Source organism: Emys orbicularis, chromosome 9 (assembly GCF_028017835.1).
Source record: "Emys orbicularis isolate rEmyOrb1 chromosome 9, rEmyOrb1.hap1, whole genome shotgun sequence".
NCBI lineage: Eukaryota > Metazoa > Chordata > Testudines > Emydidae > Emys > Emys orbicularis.
This window is the reverse complement of record NC_088691.1, coordinates 11,000,700-11,018,002: the sequence shown is the minus strand read 5'-3', so window position 1 is coordinate 11,018,002 and position 17,303 is coordinate 11,000,700. Positions and strand designations below refer to the sequence as shown.

The following is a 17,303-nucleotide window of genomic DNA, read 5'->3' as shown; positions in this document are numbered from 1 at the left end:
AGCTAGCCGGAGGGCTGGACTACACTACAAAGTCAGGCAGCTTAACTCCATCGCCCAGGGCTATGAAAAATGTCATGCCCTGGGCGATGAAATTAAGCCAACGTAAGCCCCAGCATAGATACCCCTAGGTCAACGGAAGATTTCCATCGACCAAGCGACTGCCTCTCAGAGAGGTGGGTTTACTAGAGCAACAGAAGAACCCCTGCCATTGCTGTAGTGTGTTTACACAGCCGCAGCTGTGCCGCTGTAGCGTTTCCAGTGTAGACGTGCCCTCCTAGTCTCACACTGGTTTTAACTCTGTATCACTCTATTGCAGCTCCCCCTGATTTACAGCCATGTGAGGGCAGGATCAGGCCCCTTGCATCTGAACACTGTTTTCTGTAATCAAAGTAAGATGAATTGCAGAGAAAGGCGTTTGGTAGAACAAAACAGTTTATTTTGACAGAGGCATTGTCAGTTACAGTCTGATCCCAACCCAAAATGTAAAGCTAATGCTCCAATCGCTGATCCATTACACAATATTCACCCTGCTTTCATCTTTGTGGGCCACGTACTGCATGCTCCATTCACAGGCAGTCTGTGGGCTGGAATGGCAACGTGTAGGACAAGAGAGAGCCCGACTATCTGAATAGAACCCAAATGGAGCAGTTCCCATTACTGTTTACATGTGGAATCGCCAAAGGGACATATTTGAAAGTGAGTGTTCATGAGTATACTCCATAGACACCAGGTAATAATACTTTTCATCTTCCAAGCACTTTACAAGCTTTAGTCCTCACAACACCCCTGTGAGGTAGGAAGTATTAACAACTCTATTTTACATATGGGGAAACTGAGGTCCAGAGAGGTGAAAAGGGCACTGTCAGCTCAAACCTGGCCTAACAATTAGAGTGTGAAAACAAGTGTTTAACATAGCCTGAGACCAAGAGAATGATTTTTCTTACATGCTAGTAGAAATGGTTGCTTTTCCATTCCCCCCTGCAGTGTTTGAAATTCAAACACTGCAGAGCTGAAAAACTGGAAGGCAAATTGACTTCAGTGATTTTAATTGTCCCAGATGAGAAAGTAAAAAAAATCAGAGAGAAAATAATCTGATTTAAAAAAAAATTTCACGTAAAATCATCTAAGTAGTTAGTGACATACTGGAGGTAAAGACGTTGGCAGCACAGGATTTTGCAGTGGACATTGTCTCTAAGTGACACACTGCGAATCTGAGATTGAGTCAGGATTGGGACTTCGAGCACACCTCTCCTTAAAGAGACAAACTGCACTGACTGCCAGTTGGAGCCAACGCCCCTTCACTGGCAGAGCGGATTTCAGAACAGAAAAGCTGCAGAAGCCTCAGCAATTCTCATAGCCAAACAAACTCCCCCATGTCCTCATTGTGGTTTTATTGAGAAGAGTTTACCATTCTCTGCTTTGTACAGAGGTGAGTCTGCGTTTATGCATAAGGAGCTTTAGGACTTTATTTGGAGAAGTGCAGAGTCCTCACAGCTCCCACTGATTTACATCTTGGCTTCCTTCCCTCCCCTCTTTAGTGGGAGTTGCAGGTGCTTATCATTTCCCAGGACCAGGCTCATCAGGGATCATTCCTCTAGGATCCACATGTGGATCTTCCCATCTCCGCACATAGCAAGGGGCTATCATCACCCTACTGTCCCCTCTTGCCCTCTCAGGGCCATCTGTAGGCCCAAGGATTCACGCTTGGGGAGAGACGTGTGCATCATCCCCCTGCCAGGAAATCCATCCAGAACAAAGCAGCAGAGGCTGCATTCACTCTTCCTTGCCCCCACTCCATATACGATGGCTGGGAGCAGTGGCCAGAGAGGGAAGCCATGGCAGCGGGGCTTCCTGGCGCCGTCCTTGTCAGGGAATGGGGAAAAGGCCGGAGAGTCTGTGTGGGGCAGTGCTCCATGCAGATGCTCATGTGCCTCTGGCTGCTCTAGGGAATCTGGAGAGGAGGAACCCCTACTTATTCCACAGCAGGGGCAAACCCTGCCTCCCCCCCAATAGAATCATCTGGGGAATATTCCACAAAGGGGATCTCCTGGAGGTTTACTCACCCAAACTGATTTCTTATCGGCTTTTTGGTAGGCAGGGGTAGGGATGATCCTCCACCTCCACACTGAGAGGGTGCCAAATTTTTCACCAACTGCATGATTTTATTTTCCCAAAAGGTTTGCAGCCTTTTTGGATTCAGTTTATGTGGAGCTGATTTAACTATAGCTTCACTTGTATATTTTTAAGACTCATTTGGGATGGCAATTTTTTTTAATATCCTGCCCCCCAGAGCCGGCAGTAGCTCCTTATATTTAGAGCTCTCCTGTAAGGGCTTACGTCTCTATCTAAAACCAATGGAGTGGCTCAGCTTTGTCCCCCACACACATATATAATATTTACCATATATATTACAAGAGGATATGGCATGGCTCTAGCATCTGCATCTGCACAATTGCCCTGAACCGCTTACACTGGGCATGGCTTTTCCTTGAAGTGGAACAGTTGCATTTTCCAGATAGGCCAACAGATATTTACCGGTGAAAATAAAGAGTTGTCAAAGCAATAGTTCCAAAATCTAGATTCATTTATATGTCTGGATAATAAGAAGTGTCGCCTAAATAACTATGGTGATAGGTGCTATATAAAAAACAGATAGAGCTGTCTGGATTCCTTTATAATTGCATTTAAAAGGATGGGTAAAGCTGGCATAGGAAATCCCATCCAAAATTGAAATTCTAGCCTGCTTAATTCAATTCTTCCTCTACCTCATTTCTTCTAGTAATAGCACATATACATTTATACAAGGTATTCGAATGATGTTCCAACATCCTGGAAAACAGTGAAATAATTCAAATCAAATGTTTGCGGATACAAAATGTTGCTTCTATGAAATGAAAACATAAAATATATGCAATTTTCCCCTGGCAGTTTATTATGGTATGAAGAAAAAACATTCTGTGCTTGAAGCGGACGTTATATTACAAATGTATTGCAAAGTATGACGTGACTATTAAAATATGATTACACAAATTATGAACATTTTAAGAAGTTTACAGTACAGTGGATCTTTTAAACAGACTTAAATATACATATGACAATAGTAGCTGACAAAAAACATCAAAAATTAACTATTAATGTTGATAGACTTTTCCCCTGTGGAAAAAAAAAAGTCTCACATTAAAAACAGAAAATTATGAAAAGCCTTGAAACCAGGAACAAATCACCTGTACACTACAAATATACATGGCAGAGGTGTGCAAACCAGAACTATTGTGTCATGATGATGGATGATACCTCCATACAGGGGCTTTACAATGTTTGGCTGATGTTTGCTCTTCAGGTGTCCTCATTTCACACCATAATTCCTCAGTTGGTTGCAATCTGTAGTCACGTAATCTGTGTTAACAATTGTACTATTATGAGTATATACTCAGTACTAGACAGTTAATGCATTCAATGCTCTCATCAACATATGGGAGAGTGTATCCCAACTGAAAACTTTGCTGCAATCGAATATCTGTGGGTGGATCCCTCCACCTGCATGAAGCCCTGATGGGATCCACTCACGAGGATCAGTTTGCAGGATGGGTGCTCTGAATAGGTTGACAGTTTTAAAAAAATGCAACTCCTCAATCTTCTTTCTTGACAAGGGGGATAAATTACTACATTTGCTTCCTGTTTAGCCAGTTTGCACGGACACCCCTAGCTCATGTGTTAAGTTATGTCAAAAACATAAGTATTTTATGCTGTAATACACAGTATTACTGAAACTAACAATATTATTTGCATATTTATAACAAGGTATAATGAATTTCCTATAATAAAACAAAAAATGTATGCTGTAGATTTATTTACAAACAGTCCAGCAAAGAAGTATAAATACTTCTATATTTAATGTTTAGGAAAACATAATTTATAAAATATTCAAATATATACAGTCATCTGAAAAACTGCCAATATTAAACTTTGATGCAGGCAAAGAATTGGCCGCGTCCATTCATTCGGTATTGAAAGAGGAGGCAATTTTTGTTGGTTTGTTTTTACTTTTAAAAGTCATACTTAAGTTATTTACAAGTCAGTCTGCTTCCCTATGAGCTAAACATGTCCGGAGCTTTGAGCGTGCTGTCCCAAAATGTCGTCTATCATTGTCAAATTGTTCAACCAGTCTTCATCATTGTTGCTACTGTTCTTCATAAGGGAGTCAATGAAGTCAGTCTCGCTGCAGTTTCCAGGCAAGATCGAATTGCTCTGTTGTGGCACAAAGTCGTACTGCGGCAACTCGGAAGCAGTACTCATTCTGTTGAATGTTCCTGACAGCTGGCCTGCGGAGGGATAACTTGGCGGGCAGAGTCCTTGAGCAGGATTGAGCTGGTTAAAACTGGACATGCCTTGCGGCATGGATTTCATAACATTCATAGCTGGCAATGGTCCTCTGGTTAAATTGTGTCTCAAGTTCTGATTATTCAGCGTGCTCAGGCTCTGGCCGGACTGTCCCAGGTTTAGTTTTTGCATCTGTCTGACCTGGACTCCAGGCGCAATCTGATTAGGCGGCGCTACAGCCTGGTGGGAAAACTGCTGACCTGGTATATTTGGTCTCACATTCTGTTTGGAGACGAGAGGGTTACTGGAGAATTGCTGCATGCTGGTATCCATTTGGCTTTGATTTGGCATTCTTGAAACCCCAGTCGGTGTCCACATCTGAGCAGATGCGCTGGGGTAGACAGTAGAAATTCTTGGCATACTAGGCTGTCTTAAGTGTTGCTGAGTTGCTGAGTGATTTGTTAAGGAACTGGAGTTAAAGCTAGACAATGTCATTCCTGGCCGGACAGTAGCATGGCTGTGAACCGTTTGGCATCCTGAGTGCATGCCCAGAGAGGTTTGGTTTGGTCGCAGAGGGATGTTAAAATCGGAATTAGGTGGGAAAATCCCTTGCTGTTTGCCAGGATTATGCGGAATCATAACCATTGTCCCACTGTTCTGGTTAACAGGGGTTGGAGTAAGTCCGGAGCCCAAGGGGTTCTGAAGTATTCCCGGGTTGGATGGCATCATGCGGTGATTCAGTGGAGGAGCTGGCATGGACTGACCGCAGTCGGTAGGAATAGGTTGTGGTACTGCTGTATATAAAAAGAGGTATATGTTAAACATTAAGGGTGCATTTATCCCTGAAACATGGCAGATTTTTAATAGGATGCTTTGCTTTAATTCCCCTCTTTCATTAAACAGCATTCCTTGTCACAGAGTTACTACTTGAGAGATAAGAAAATAGGAGAATCCCATCTTATGTGACAAAATGTAGAATGGTTTTCTTTCAGTGCAAAGTATCATTAAGAGCCCTGCATTTAATGAGCACCCGGCTCGTCAAAGCTTTTAGTAGCACACACTTTCACTCCTTACCCTGAAACTGATTCATCTGCTGGGGCGCAAATGAACTCCTCTGCTCAGACGCTACTCCCAGCATGTTTTGTTTCTGCTTCTCCTGGAAAACAAGACAAAGAGTTGTCACGTTGCAGCCTCTCAAGGAACAAAAATAACAGCAGACATCTGAAGCGTGGCCAGTTGGGCACTAACAACCTACCCAGCTACACACACAAGCTCTTCAGACGTGCAGCCCAGACAGTTCATTTCAGTCAGGAACTTAATTGTTCACATGCCCCTTCTTGCAAAGGTGTCTTCTATATAGCACAGTCCAAGCAGGGGCTGCCTTAGGCAAAAATTGTGTAAGCAGGTCCACCTCTATAAGGGAGCTGGAATGACATTGGGACCACTTTGTTCACCCACCTGGGGACGGGGGGTTCTACCCCCAGCTCTCCTTGTTTCTGCTCAACCGGGGCCTGATTCAAAGCCCACTGGAGTCACTTTCCATTGTCCTCAGTGGATCAGGCTCTATGTGCTGCAGAAGTCTTTGGGTCTCCCCAGAATCCCCTGGGCCAACTGTCTGGGCACATCCTTTGAAGCCCCAGATTCTTGGGGGTGGAAATGAAAGGTGCTCGCAGCATGTGAATGCACAGAAATGGGGCAGGCCGAGCCTTCAGGGGGCAGACTGACGGAGGAGAGTGCTGGTGGCTGCGAGTGTGTTGGGAAGATGGTTCTACCTGCACTCTCATGTGTATAGGCCAGATCCGTTTTAAACCAAAATCTACTGTGGACCCACAGGGAGAACCCATGGGAAGCTCCCGCCTAACCAGGATATGGTTGGCTCTGCCTAAAGTGAGCTGACTTGTGTGCCATGCACTTTTCCTTCCGTTTCAGAGGAACCTTCTCCAGCACAGCCTGCCTATGCTACTGGGAGCTCTGGCCACGTCCTTCCAAATGGTGCCATGCTGTCTGCTCTGTGACAGCCCATACAGTGCAGAGAGCACACTGTGGATTGGAATGAGTGCCCCACTACTCCAATACAGACAGGCGTGGGGCAGGTCAGGAGGGGGGCCATTTTGGTAGTGAGAAGGAGGCAAAAGCAGGGAGAGGAGGAGGCAGATGGCCAGTAACTCCAGCTACCACAGGCCTGGGGAGGAAATCTCAGCAAGGTTCCCTCATGGAGCTCCCATTGCACTGGCCTCTTGGGGGGGAGGGGTCTGATCGCCCCAAACCTGGCAGTTTCCTCAGGATCCATGGGAAGGCAAAGCCATCCACGCAGAGGTTCTGTGCCTCCTCACCGCCTCTGATCCCTGGTAGCCCCTCCCACCCCGGCTCCCTGACAGCAAGGCTCCAACGCAGCCTCTGCTGCCAGGGCCTCCCTGGCTCCTGGGAGGAGTGGCAAGCTCAGTGCAAAGGGGACTACAACCTGGGGCTGGACCATCTACTGGGAGGAATCCCCATGAAGAGCATCCCCCCCAACCCTGCCTCACTCACTCCTTGAGTCAGACCCCTCAGCATCTGCCCTCTCTCCTAGCACAGACCCTGGACTGCAGGGGATGGAAACAGCAGCATGGAGGTGGCCATGTTCCTCTTTCACAAGGAGTGAGTGGAATGTGTTTTTTTATGTGTTGGGTGTGTGTGGGCATGTGTGTACGTACACACACACACACACACACACACACACACACACCATCCCCCCGCTGCAACTGGTGCTGGCCTTTCTCAGAGACAGAAGGCTGGTCTCTTATGGACCGAAGGTCAGACCCAGCCTGGTGATTTCCCACACTCCAGCAATACTCTGCACCAGCCATTTCTTACGCAGCACTTCTCACTTTAACCCTGGCCACTTATACATTCCAGGAGCCACGTAGGCACAGCAAGCCGAACCTGCAGTAGCTGCCGTCTCATGATTTGCTGCTTCAGCAAATGGTTCCTCATCGTATATCCGTTCACCGTAGCTGGCGTAGGCACCGAGCCTCCGCTTGGGATGGTGCCTGGCTCCTGAAGTCTGGTAACAATTCCAGGATTTTGATCCTGCCAAGAAAGATAAAAAAGGGGGGGGAAAAAATCAATCTCACCAGGGAGATCACAACAGAAGCCACTGTCCCATCCACTGGTGCCCCCCTCCAGCCCAGTTACTGTTCCATCCTGAACTGCGTCTTCTGGATTTTTACAAAGACTGCAACATTGAATGGTGCACATTGTGGCTGTTGTAATGAGTAGCAGTGGACTGCTCTGACTTCAGAGTATCAACACAGGAAGAAACTGAAGGATCAAAGGTTAATCCAAAGTTCTTTGTTCCTGGCCCACGGCTAGGGGACTGATTCACTGGGATAAATGGAGTCACATGGGTGTATAACTGGCAGAAGGGATGTGAATCAAGCCCTATATTCTCCACTAATTCCCTAATGTGACGCTAACAGACAAAGGAAGAAGATTTGGAGTAAAGCAGGAGCTAGATATTGGATAGAAAGGAGAAGCACGCTGCGGAAAACTTAGGAAAAGGAGAGCCAAGGTCATGCAGAGAGCTGGGAGTGAGGGAGACCAGCATCAGAGGGTAAAGCTCCTGGTTAGGATGATCTGGAAACAAGGCAAGAACCTGAATATGCAGAAGAGAGAAGAGCCAGATTCCCAACTGGTGTCAATCAGTGTTACTCCACTGGAATCAATGAGCCAGATCCCCAGCTGGTGGGAACTGGCATTGCTCCATTGTGGTCAATAACGGATCGGCGTCAATTTACGCCACCTGAAAATCTGACCCAAAATGAACAGAGGGGAAAATTCTAAAGCCCATCACAACAGCACCCCAAAGATTCTGGGAACAGAACCTGAAAAGAAGAGAAAGTCAGAAACATTTAAGCCAAAACATCTTACAGAGGTAGCATGGTTTTAGGGGAAGAAAAATAAGTGAAAAAGCCACGTCTTCAGTGAAGAAGAGGAAGAGCAGGGAAATGCTCCAGCAAACTCTCTACCCAGGCACAGTAGCTACCAGTATAGTCCCCACTTTAACATCCAGCTTTTACATTATTTATGATGCTTTGTTATTACTGGCAGAGAGAATTATGTACATTATATCCAGCATTCTTAACCAGGCCATGTTTCCTTTGTTTTCAGAATGGAAGCCCACATCCTTTGTCTGAGAATCAATGTTATCAGAAGATAAGCAAGAAGAAAATGGTTGTTGCCTTTTGACATCTGACAATGAGAATCATGCTAAAATGGAGCAAACAGGATACGAGCAATGGTTCGGAGTGACCAGAAGGAGACGTTGGAGGGTGTTTGTCAAAAGCCAGGCTGTCAGAGCAGGAACGCCTTTCGCGATGGTTTCACTATAAGGGATTGCCCCGGTCATTCGGAGATGTATACTTTTTTTAAAATAGGAGCGATTACCAAGAAGGTCACTGAAATTACTCACTTTTATGGTGCCTCCTTTTGTTGCAGCACTTAGGTCTATTATGCAAAACCAAAATTGATGAAATGTAAATGCCTGTGAGATAATTCACCAAAAGACACAAACCTGCAACTCATCACTGGACTCATTATCATTCCTATTCATGGGCAGTCTCACAAGACCAGACATTATTACCGCTGCTTTGCTGACAATCCTGCTGGACACTATTCCTTTTCTCTCCTCCCTCCCACGGAAGGAGAAGGAGGGGAAGAGAAGTAAATATGATTTACTCCTGATGTAAATACAAAAGTTCATGTAAAGCTAGTGTTCTGCTTTCATGTCAAATATTATTCTGCAGCCATAGTTAAACTTTGAATAATATGGATTGCCTCTAGGGTAATATTTGAAAGAGCAGGGATTCAGTTTGTGTACTCTACACATGAAAGACACTGAAATGTTCATCTCACTAAAATCCCTGCCATCTCGCCAATTTCCTCCCAACTTGTCTTGTTGCGTGCAGAGGGTCTGTGCTTACTGAAGCAAACGAGTTTAGTGCAAGGACAATCATTCTGTTTCGCTCAGGGCTACTGCATTAACAAGTCATAACATTAAAGTCGTTGTCTTTTTTTTTTTTTTTAAACTAATCGTGTCCACCTCATTCTAATTTCTCCGAAACCTAATTAGGAAAATAATGTTGGTTTTTCCATATTATTAATGGTAAAGAAGGGGAAATCACATTACTAATTGCAGCTCTTGGGCTGCAGCAGAATGGCCTAACGATATGGGATTTTGCTGGAAGAAGGACAATCAGCCAAGTTCATTTGCAAATACCCAGAATAGGTTGCTACATTTGGGAGAAGTGTTGCATAACATTTAATTAGCCACTAAAGGAAAATATACATATACACACATACACACATACACACACTTACTTTTGCTTGGGGGAAAATTAGGCAAAAAGGGGGGGGGACAAGGAAGGAGTTCAAAGTCTTTCATTTTATAGTTCATGTTTAGGATGAGCAACAAAAAATAAAATAAAAAAAAATCTTATTTTCACCACTAGTGGGAACTACTGCATTCCCTTACAGTAGAAAATAACCATGTAAGTGTCATGACTAAGAATAGCTCTTGCATGTGGTCTAAAGGATGCTGCTATCTGTACCAAAGGTTAATGAACTTTAAACATTTTTCCTTTTCATCACATCCCAAGAAAAATCACTTCCCATGCTAAGGCCAAGCCAAACAAGCCACTGTCTGAACCGGCCCATGCTTTGGGCTATCCCGTTTTAAATTTCAGGAAGATAGCATCTTGGGTAGGACTTGAATTTCAAAGCCAGAGACCACAGCCCTGGGTGTTCACACATCTAGGGGTGCGTTTAGTTACTTGTGGGCTACATCCAAAGATATGAATGCCTGGTGTGCAGTCATTGAATTCCGCTTGTGTTTTTCATAATACATCACAGCTTCTCTCTCTCTCTCACTCCAAAACTCAAATTAAAACATCAAATCAACAGAATCTTTAACCAAACAGCACGTTGTAAGGAGCCTGGAAATGTTGAAAGCGCGTGGTTCTGTTGCTAGGCAAACTGTCACATGGCAGTTTCAGAGCTCTACAGTACTTAGTGGGCTTTCCAATTTGGCCGTTTCCATTGGAGATGGGATTGGTGCTGTGAGTCGGTGGATAGGGACCCAGCATCGGGTGCTTGTGTTGGGAGTTAGGCAGCAAGAGTTAGAGTCAGTTTTCAGGAATGTGTATGCTTAGTATCCGTGCTCAGGTACAACCATTACACCTGTGGGAGAAAAGCCTGGTCTTTGTGTACACCAATGATGGGTCAGACGCATCACTGGCCATTCACAAGCATAAATAGCGTATGCAGTGACTGTTAGAACTGTTCGTATGCACAAACAGCACGGGTGATTCCTGTGGCTGAGTGTGCAGTCACAGCAGTTATGGCTCTGATCCAGCAAAGCATTTACGCATGTGCTTAACTCAAAGGCCATGAATAGTCCCACTTGAGACTATGTGCGTGCTGAAAGTTAAGCACGTGCTTAAGTGCTTGGCTAGATCTGGGCCCACGTTTACCAGCCATGCACGTACGCACTTCTAATAACCTGGCTTCCGATTGCAGTAAGTGCACAGGCAAATTAGTTGTGTTAACAATGTGACCACATTTCAGAAACTCCAGCTCTCTACTGTTCATCCAGTAATCACACACATGTTCACTTAATGAAGACTTTCCAGATTCTCACCTAACAAACAGAAGTCTAAAAACAGGACTTCCCCAATGTCATCTTGAGGGGTTTAGTCACCCTGGATGGGCAGGCAAGAATCCCATTAACCTTAATCTAAAGTAGTCACTGTTTTTTTTAAAAAAAATGTTGGAAAGCACCAGTCTCATTCATCATTCCTATATTTTCCCATCTGCTCTTAAGGTGGCACTCTAAGGAATAGAGCATAAAGCAACTTCAATTTTAAAATGCACTAAGTTAAGATCAGAGCTATTGAAGATTTACAATATATTTCAATGAGGGCATAAAGGGGACTGCAAACTGCTGGACAAAAAGTCATTGAAAACATCAAGAAGACAGTGACCTGCAGAAGAGTGGCTCTCGGAAAGGCACATTTACTTTACAAGACATAAGCTGCCAGTGGAGACCACTGAGCATTATATTACAGACCCTCACAATAAAGCCAAGTCATGTGAATTTGAACAGTTACCAGATGGACTAATCAGAACGGAATTCTTTGTGGTTAACAGATAACCAGGTCAAAGCAGGGTTATTGTGAGAAATAGACTCAGCTTTGCAAAGAACATGAGTATTTGCTAGTGAAAACTGTGCATCTCAAACGAAAGTAACAAGCAGTGGAAGAACTGAAGTGCATCTGATTAAAAATGCATACAGTGACTGGGCTTTAAAAGTATCTTCCTTTTTGAAAGACACTGCCAGTTTGAGAAATAGTCCCTTTTCTTTAAATGGGGCTCACAGCTGAATCCAGTAATTACAGCTCTCAAAACAGAAGTAAATGTTTAAGCGCAACCACTGTACCAAAGAATAAAGACAAAATGCAAAGATAAACAGGCAGCAAAGATCAGACTTCTTCGCTATTAATATGGGGGGAGGGGGAGGAAAAGACACAAAAATGTTAGTGCCAATGTTTAACAAGCTTTTTGAGCCAAGACAATTAACCCTGACGTAGTTACAAACAAGCTATATTCTAGCAAACTAGGACAGAAGAGATACTGCAACAAAACTCAACAGTTCTATTTCTGGCTCTGCTACTAACTCACTGCAAAGCCTGGGCTAATCAGACAACCTCTACAGGTCTGTCTACACTGCAATTAGACACCCACGGCTGGCCCATGCCAGCTGACTTGGGCTCCTGGGTCTTGGGCTAAGGGGCTGTTTAACTGCTGGGTCCTAGAGCCCGGGCTCCAGCCGAAGCCTGAACGTCTACACCGCAATTAAACAGCCCCTGAGCCAGAGCCCTGCGAGCCGGAGTCAGCTGGCACGGGCCAGCAGTGGGTTTTTAACTGCACTGTAGACATACCCACGTGCCCAGTTCACATGTCTGTAAAATGGGAAGAATGAGGCTTTCCTACCTTGCAGGGTGTCGCGAAGTTTCATTCACTCATTTTTGGACAGCGTTTGGAGGGGTGACCTCACAGACTCATAGACTTTAAGATCAGAAGGGACTATCAAGATCATCTAGTCGGACCTCCACAAGTAAGAGTTTTCTTCTGTCCAGGGAACATGTAGATGTGTGTTGGCCTCAGACAGATAGATGTGGGAGCACAAGGCCACATCTATCTGTCTGTCTTGTAAGCTCTCTGAGGCAGTGACTGTCTTGTTGTTCTGTGTCTGTACAGCTCCTAGCACAAAGATCCCATTGTTCCATGCATCAAACTACACTGCAATGAGAGTTGCCTGTTCGGCTCAATTGCAGGATCCATAAAGAATCCACATATGGTGTTCCCTCTGCCTGGTATTCTTGAGAGGCTGCATAATAGGAGGAGGGTGGAGACATGCATATGTTTAAAAAAGGAAAATCCTGGTGCAAGCCTTTACTAAGCAGCTGCTATCAATGCTTCCCTAAGTTTTAATCTAAATGGATATTAAAAGGTGAAAATACTTGGGTTGAGATATGGCTACCTAAGTACAAACAACCTCCTGCCCCCCGCCCCCAAAGCCTCCCATGCACTGGCAGAATTTTCATGTTACATGACTTAAAACTGATGTTATAACAGGTCATGACTATTTACATTAAATCAGCATGCACAGATTATAGGCCAGTGGTTCTCAAACTTTTGTACTGGTGACCCCTTTCAAATAGCAAACCTCTGAGTGCGACCTCCCTTATAAATTAAAAACACTTTTTTATATATTTAACACCATTATAAATGCTGGATGCAAAGCGGGGTTTGGGGTGGAGGCTGACAGCTCGCGACCCCCCGTGTCATAACCTCACGACCCCCTGAGGGGTCCCAACCCCCAGTTTGAGAACCCCTGTTATAGACCCTATTTATTGTCTTTAATATTACTTTACATTTGCTCTTTGGGGAAAGATTTCTTCCTTTCCTTCCCCCTCTTCTTCTCCACCCCGATTCTACCTCCACTTCTAAGATGCACTTCAAGATAAAACTGACCCTTTTAGTTCAGACATCTTCTGAAGCTCCCCTCCCCGCCTCCTTTCCAGTTTGTTTGTTTTAACACAATATACAAGCATTGATAAAACAAACTGTGTAACTCAGTGGGGCTTTTCTTTTTTCATCTTCCACCCGTTTACTTGATATACAACCATGTGAAATACTATCAGACTCAAGTTTCCAGGCTTATCTCAGGGGCTGTCAGTCAGGAACAAGCTTTGTTTGAAGACTGTAAGTGATCCATGGGTATACGGTTTTTTAAAAAAAACAGGGAAAAAAAGTTCTTTTAAGGTCTTTCTTCTGTTCTCATGGCACAGGCATGCTTAGCATCACACAAAGTTAACCCTCCTTCTCTGATGGAAGCAATGACAAGATCACTAAACCTGGCTGGCAACTACACCTGGGACTGTTTTGGCCACGTAAAAGAAAAAATGCGCTCATCTCCTTATAGCTGCTCTTATGTTGCACGCTGCTCAAAAGAGAAATATCCATAAGTCTGTTTCTAAATGCATCCAGGCTTTTAACAGGATGGAAATTCAGCCCAACTCCCCCTTCCAAAAACAATTAATCAAATTAGTGAAAACTTTTATGCAAGGATTTTGCCACATGTTTTCCCCCCAGCTGGTTTTATTCAGCAGAACAAAGGAAAAAAGGTATCTAAAAAATACTGCGAGTTATTGCATTGGTTGTTTTACTTCATACAGAGGAAAATGCACGCTTTATCAGGCCTATCTGAGATCATGCTAATACGAGGTTTTAATGAACATCATATTGGTAGCAGGAAGGAGCACGTGAGACTGGTTCAGGAGTACAATCAGCGTTCCACTTATTAGACCAGTGGGACACTCAGTGTAACATGGGGATGCATATACCCTAGGGCACTGAATGCACTGCAGTCTAAGCAAGCCTTAGGGCTGGTCTATACTGGGGGGGGGGGGGAATCGATCCAAGATACGCAACTTCAGCTACGCAAATAGCGTAGCTGAAGTCGAAGTATCTTGGATCGAATTACCTGGGGTCCAGACGGTGCGGGATCGATGGCCGCGGCTCCCCGGCGACTGCGCTACCGCTGCTCGCTCTGGTGGAGTTCCGGAGTCGACGGTGAGCGTGTTCGGGGATCGATATATCGCGTCTTAACGAGACGCGATATATCGATCCCGGATAAATCGATTGCTACCCGCCGATACGGCGGGTAGTGCAGACGTACCCTTAGAGTAGGAGTGGCCACGGTACCATCAAAAATGACTCCCTGCCTTCCAGGAGGGGCTGGAGTAGATTGCAAATCACACCCTTGGTACAGGCATCTCCTACTGGCAGATTGCCAGAGCATCATTAATAGCAACCTTGGAAGAGGACCTTCTGCACTCCACCTCCCCAAGTGAAGGGCAGCAGCAGGATCGGAGATGCACTCTGGAAGCACCCAGGAAATCAGAATGGTAGGAAAGGTTCTGCCGTGGTCCCGATCACAGGGCATCCCCAGCACACGTACATTGTTCCACACTGGCTGCTCCATTCAAGGCCAGAATTCTAAGAGTCTTACTCATTTTGAGCAGGGTCTTTTGGTCACTACCCTTTCTAATAAATTCATCTGCCTTAGTTACACACATACACTTCCTGCACGTCTATATTCCGTACAGGCAAAGTCCAAAACGGAATTCTCTGCAAAGAATCAAATATTTATATTTGGCTTGTTTCAGCTGTCATGATTCTCCAACCCTCGACAATGCACTGTCGTTCCCACTGAGGGCAGCTCGCCTATCAATTTCAGTGAGATAATCTCACACTGTATTTATCTCACCCAATTTTGGCTAGTAGTCCCTTTCTGACCGCCTCTACAAGGTTGTGCTTGCCCCAATGACACACTGCAATGGCTCGCGTCTATAAAGTACAGTTTGAGTCAAGTAATCTGTGTGTTCTGTCAAGGCGCTCTCTCTAACGGAGGTGTTAATGAGGTTCACAGGAGTCAGTGTAGCTGAATGCACAACAGGAGCAGCCACAGAAGAAAGCGCCATCTAGATGTGGAATATAGATATTAAATAGTTGGGGGGTGGGAGGGAAGGATCAAATGAAATAACCATGCAAGGTTTGGCTCAAACATGGCAAAAGTCAGGAAATTCAGTGTTAAGCGGGCAATTAGGCCTTCACCCGCCTAATTCTGGAGATCTCTGCCGTTTTTAATATACTTGGACCAAATCAAGATGGAGTGGGTTAAAACAGGGGTTCTTTTTCTTTCTGAGCCCCCCCCCCACATGCTATAAAAACTCCACGCCCCATCTGTGTCACAAAAACTGTTTTTCTGCATATAAAATCCAGGGCCAGCATTAGGAGGTAGCAAGCAGGGCAATTGCCCGGGGCCCCACGGAAGCTACAGGGGCCCCCAGGAAGCTACATTACTCAGGCTTCAGCCCCAGGTGGCTTTCTGCCCTGGGCCCCAGTGAGTCTAATGTTGGCCCTGCTTCGTAGACCCCCTGAAACCTGCTCGTGGCCACCCAAGGGGCCCCGGACCCCTGTTGAGAACCACTGGGTTAAAAGAAGAAGTTACTTTTGTTTAACTATATAATATAGATTATGCACATGAGCAGCAATCACTTTTTCACTGTTAAATCTCTTACCCGCTTTCATTCCTTCCTGCCAAGCCAGAGTACCTAAAACTCCCAGATCAGTCCAATCAGGTTCCAAATGCTCCTCAACTTAAAAAAAACAAAACAAACCCACACCAATAAATGTTGGGCTGAAACAACTGATAATAAATAGGCTGTGACCTGCAATGCAAAGTCATAGTCAAGGTGCTAACATCTAAAAATAGAAAAAAGTATATTAAGGCACCCTTGACTATTAATGTACATGGTGCCACTAATTAAAAAAAAAAAATCAAGAGAAATATTTATTAAGACACCCAGAGCTGAAATGCTGTAACTAAGTCAACTCAATTTCCCCTTCAAAATTCCTTTCCCCCTTCCATTCAGATTGTATTTACAAACTGGAGAGGGCTCATTTTTTTCTTGTGTCATTTCATTATTACAGAGTTGAGATCACTAGCCATCTGCAGCTTCATTTCATCAAGCTCTGATTTGTCCTTGGAGCAAGGTCATCTGGGACAAGAACATAAAATGCCGCTTTCTAGTACTGACAGTTCTTTATGCCTTCCTGTAAATATCCCCACTAATTTTAAATAATTTCACCACTTCAGACTTTTCCCCCACCTCCAAACAGGCTGATGTACAAATACATGAACAAGGATCTCATTATTTAAACACTATATGACACACTCTAAAAGCAATTAATGGTGTTTATTTGTAGATAACTGAAGCCTTTCAAGCTATAGCTCAGGAATCCTTGGTAGCTTCATGTGACTTGTAGGATATTAGCTATGGGTCAGGAATTGGGACCCCCCCATTCAGCATTAACATATGCTTGGAGCACCTCCATATTCCATCAAGTAGAACCCCCCCCACACACACACAAATGCACAACTCCCCCCCCCCCCCCCCCCCGCAGTCAATGCACAAAAATTACCAGATGCATAATATTCCTATGGTGGGTGCGGTGCTAATAAAGCATCACTGGGTGAATATGGGTTAGTTTATGGAAATAAAGAGACTGGGAAGGAAGGATTTTCAGATGCATAACAGAAAATTCCAAGCTAAAAATTAATAGGAAATTAACATGGATTTTTTTCTCAAATCAGCTCTGATTTGCCATCAGTTCTGGGGCACCTTCTCCTGAACAGAGACCACAGCTCTAGATTGCAAAACCACACAGGGCAAATTAATGTAAGAGTCCTGATCAGTACAAATCATAAAGCAAAAGAGAGTAATTAAATAACAGGGGAATCAGCACTAGCTCTTGGGGGTCTTAATTCCTAGTTCCCAACAGCATACACTGGCATCAGCAGCACACTGACGGGTGCA

At 44.6% G+C, this 17,303-nt stretch overlaps 1 protein-coding gene across 1 annotated transcript in view; it reads right to left on the bottom strand.

The window, feature by feature from the left end:
- Positions 1 to 4,054: 4,054 nt before the first annotated feature.
- The window catches only part of MAMLD1 (mastermind like domain containing 1), a 43,421-nt gene continuing 30,172 nt past the window's right edge, over positions 4,055 to 17,303 (bottom strand). Inside the window, exons 2-4 of the mRNA XM_065410910.1 lie at positions 7,243 to 7,389; positions 5,395 to 5,476; positions 4,055 to 5,114 (exon numbers count right to left, since the gene is read on the bottom strand). Coding sequence (XP_065266982.1) covers positions 4,096 to 5,114; positions 5,395 to 5,476; positions 7,243 to 7,389 — 1,248 coding nt within the window. The 3' untranslated portion in view covers positions 4,055 to 4,095. The remainder of the gene's footprint in view (positions 5,115 to 5,394; positions 5,477 to 7,242; positions 7,390 to 17,303) is intronic.